Source organism: Asparagus officinalis, unplaced genomic scaffold (assembly GCF_001876935.1).
Source record: "Asparagus officinalis unplaced genomic scaffold, Aspof.V1 AsparagusV1_Un648, whole genome shotgun sequence".
NCBI lineage: Eukaryota > Viridiplantae > Streptophyta > Magnoliopsida > Asparagales > Asparagaceae > Asparagus > Asparagus officinalis.
In genome coordinates, this window is record NW_017972909.1 from 6,133 (window position 1) to 10,351 (window position 4,219).

The following is a 4,219-nucleotide window of genomic DNA, read 5'->3' on the forward strand; positions in this document are numbered from 1 at the left end:
TTCTAGGACTGACCTGTCGAGGGATCCTAAAACTAATTTTACAATGGCCACAAACTCAAACAATCAATTTTATGTGGTTCGGCAAACTGCCTACGTCCACGGGGCAAGGAGGGGGAGATCTACTATTAGAAGGGGAGAGAATACAACTAGGTTTACAACTCTCACAATTTAAACCCTCAAATAATCTCTCACACACACAAATATCTCTCTGTTTTTCTCTTTCAACAGCCTGCACAAAGCCTTTGCCTCTGTCCTTGCTCTGCTCCTTTCTGTAGCCGCCAAAAGATCATGCACTCCCTCCTTTTTTCACGCCACCCGAGGCCAATCAATAGGGTTTATATATAATGTTTCATTCAAGAATCGGGTGGGCCATCAACAATCCGCTGGACAAACTCCTCCCACGAAAGAACTCATGGCCTGCTGGACTTCTCCCACAGAAGGACTCGTGGCTCCCACTCTTGTTTTTAAACATCACACGTTTTCTATCTCAACTGCAGCTCTAATTGTGGGCCCCTCACATGTGCGTTCCCATCAATCAACAAAGGCAACCATTGATTCCCATCTATAAACTAAGAAACCCTAAAGTTATTTGCTTCATCGTACTACATCCAATAAAAATCTTGACAATTTTACCTTCATCTGACGAGTCCCGTATTCTAGTTCATAATGTGCATACTTGCCATAGTATCTTGTACAGTGCTAGATCTCCGCCTTCTGACCTTTTCATCCATCCACTTGGATCAACTATATTGTCCATGTGTAGGATTTGATATACAACATGATTAAGTGATTTGAGGACTTATTAAGTTTTAACTTGGTTATATTTATTATATCTCTGCTCCCCCTAAATTTTGGTTTATGCATTTTGGATGAAAAATACCATGAATGGTAAATTCTTTCAAGTAGGGGTTTTGATTTTATAACCTAGCTTTTCACAGTTAGTTTATCTTAATAGAACTTGTAGAGAGTACATGAAATGAAAATCAAATGTTCAAATATCATCCACATACAGAATCAATGTAGAAGGCAACCATTGATTCCCCTCTATAAACGAAGAAACTCTGAAGTTATTTGCTTCATCATACTACATCCAATAAAATCTTGACAATTTTACATTCATCTTACGGGTCTCGTATTCTAGTTCATAATGTGCATATATACTTGTCATAGTATCTTGTATAGTGCTAGATCTCCGCCTTCTGACCTTTTCATCCATCCACTTGGATCGACTATAATGTCCATGTGTAGGATTTGATATACAACATGATTGAGTAATTCTTCCGTACGTGGCCAAGCTAAGAAAGTCTTAAACGACATGTTTCTAGCAACAATGTTTGAAGGTAGGACGGAACAATTTCAAAACCATGAAGCTAGTTGTTTTGTTTACTTCTTCATAGGTGTGGGCTTAGATAGAATTGGCAAGTCCTAGCATTATTGGTAAGTAACAAACAACAAATAAGGTTTACTAAGCTTTTATTGACCTAAATCTAGGTCATTAAAGTTTAATTTTTGTTTTTGCTCGTTATATTATTGTAATGTTGCTTTTTTTTCCATACAACATGATGTTGGTTTTGTAATTGGGCACTTCCACTTACTTGCTGTATAATCTTGTCTTATTGACAGGTTTGCTCATGTTTGGTGTGAAAGCAATCGCGTCGCGGATCTTCATGGAATTTATGATTCCATCTGGAGCCACAGTCAATGTATGCATGCAAGAAAATACAATACAACAAAAGTTCTCATTTCATGGTAAATTTTTAAAAATTGTGTGCAATATTATATATTTACTTACACATTCGAATTCTATAGTATGTAATCTGTTTTAGGTTTGGTGGTGAATATAATAGTAGAGAGATCACTAATGATTTGTTCACAAACTAAAACAAAATAAAATAAAATAAAATAAAATAGCATAAAATAAAAGTTTAGCAAAACATAGGCATTCTTGCACATGTGCAAAGTGCTGATCTAGGATTTGATCTTAATTATACTCATAAATTATAAATTCGATAACCCTTAAACCACCTAAGAGGTTTTGCAGTAGAGTATATATACAATATCATCCAATAAATATTTTTTCTTAAAAAAAACTACCAGCTAGCACTTTTGATCAACCATTAGTCCATGTCAACGAATCGAGATCATGTCTCGCACATCGATACATTAATGTATGAATCAAAATCTAGCGAAAATATAATAAGATATTGTTGGCAAGTGCATTAATCTATGCGATGTGATCTCTATGATGTATGTAATTTGAGCAATTATTAAGTTTTAACTTGGTTATTCTATGTTTGCTTTCGCTAAAATTTATTTTATAAATTTTAGTTCAACGGTTTTAGCTTTACCTGCTCTTTTCGAATCTGATTTGAATTTACTCACTTGTGTTAAATTTATTATTTCATGGAGTATTTAATTTTTTTTTTCAATGATTCTATTTAAAGGGGTCTGAACAATTGGATCTGAATGCATGCAATTAAATATACGATATTACCCTTTCATGTGCATACTTCATGCTGTTGGAGAAAAGTATACATCAAACATTTTACTCCAAACAACAGGCTCAACAACACACCAATTAAAAGGCAATAACGTAGAGGATATATGCATGTATGAATAAAACAAGGGAAAAATGTGTCCAGGCCCCAAAAGTGGGAACTTCGTGTGACTAGCCCCCCTGTACTTTGCCCCATGTGGAATAGCCCCCAAATACGCATAGTATTTGCGACGAGGCCCCGAATTGACTTTTTTTCAGAAAAAGCCAGAGGAAGTTACGATCTTGCCCTCTGATGGGACTGAGCTGGGTTAATGTGCCCCTCACCTTTACAAGTACTCTCCCTCTCTTTCTCTCTCTTCCACCTAGCACCGCCATCAAAAACTCTTCATCTTCCTAATTTCTGTACGGATTTCAACGTTTCTAGGGTTTTCGCCGGAAAAATGTCGTCTACGGAAGAATCCAGTAACGACTACGAGGTCGGGCACCGAGCCGAGTTGGAAGGAAAAGGCGCTTCATCTGCGGGTGGCAGCACGGAGGAAGCTACGGAAGCTACGAAAACCCTAATCGAAATGCAAAAGGAGGCATTACAATGGCGAGACCAGAAAAGGAGGACGACAATGGCTGGTCGTACCAAAGAACCCCCCTCAAAAAAACAGTAAGTGTTATGTTATACTGCGAACAGACAATGCAGATTAACCCAATATTGTTAGTTCTAGGCTTATGTTATATTGCGAAGAGACAATGCAGATTAACCCAATATTGTTAGTTCTAGGCTTTGTCCAATGTTAGTTCTAAATTTATACCAACGTTAGATCTAGTTTAAGTCCAATGTTAGTTCTAATATGAGTCCAATGTTAGTTCTATAATATTACGTGTTAGCTCTATTTTGTTCCCGTTAGTGCTAGGTCTAATATTGTTTCATATGTCTTATTGAACTTACAAATTCGAAAATTTTTTGCAGGGAAAAAATTGCTCTAACAGGCTCAGCAGAAACACTAAGGTTAACGGCCAATATCGGGGCTTATTGGGCATTTATGAAGCGCCTTGCCCCGAAGATCCGTCAGTGGCATAGGGATGCATACTGCGGTTCTATATTTCAGCACTACATTTTGTTTGGGGCTCCTGCGCCTGATCGGCCCACCCTTGAGCTGCTGCTGAGCTTTTTCGATAGAGATAATAACACCTTTTGTATACCTGATTCAAAAAGTGGGGGTATGAAAAATGTTAGTTTTGATTTGCAATGGGTCCACAACCATACTTATTTCCCAATTTATGGGGAGGACATAAGGAACAATAGGGACTGATTTGGTAGTAAATCCATTTCTGAGTTTGAGTCCGAAACCGATCTTGATTCGATCGTGATTCGTCCGAGTCCGCTCTTGTTTGAATGACTCGTTGATTCCCCGAACCGTTGGCTTGATTCCACGCTCGAATGGATGTATTCCGTTGCTTGCGTGCGATTCGTCAACCCCGTCGCCTCGTTGGTTCGTCGGTTTGTGCCGAGCTATGCTAAAGGACCTATAAGCAATTTTATATGCCTACACCTGATAGATCTTATTTCTCCCCTAGTCGCTAGGATAGCAGCAATCGAAGAGCTTGTGGCGAATCACATTACACCACCACCACCAGTAGCTGAAACCGCCATTTCTCAAGAAAATGGGACAGCTAAGTTCCAGAAGGACGAGGAAGGGAGTGCTAAGAGAGGGCACGCCGGAGACAAGG

At 38.5% G+C, this 4,219-nt stretch overlaps 1 protein-coding gene across 1 annotated transcript; it reads left to right on the plus strand.

The window, feature by feature from the left end:
• The first annotated feature begins 2,736 nt into the window (after positions 1–2,736).
• Positions 2,737–3,801, plus strand: LOC109828034. The gene is made up of 3 exons (XM_020395069.1): positions 2,737–2,829; positions 2,922–3,152; positions 3,459–3,801. Exons 2-3 carry the CDS (start codon positions 2,938–2,940, stop codon positions 3,799–3,801), a joined length of 558 nt encoding a protein of 185 aa, XP_020250658.1. The 5' UTR covers positions 2,737–2,829; positions 2,922–2,937.
• The last annotated feature ends 418 nt before the right edge of the window (positions 3,802–4,219 follow it).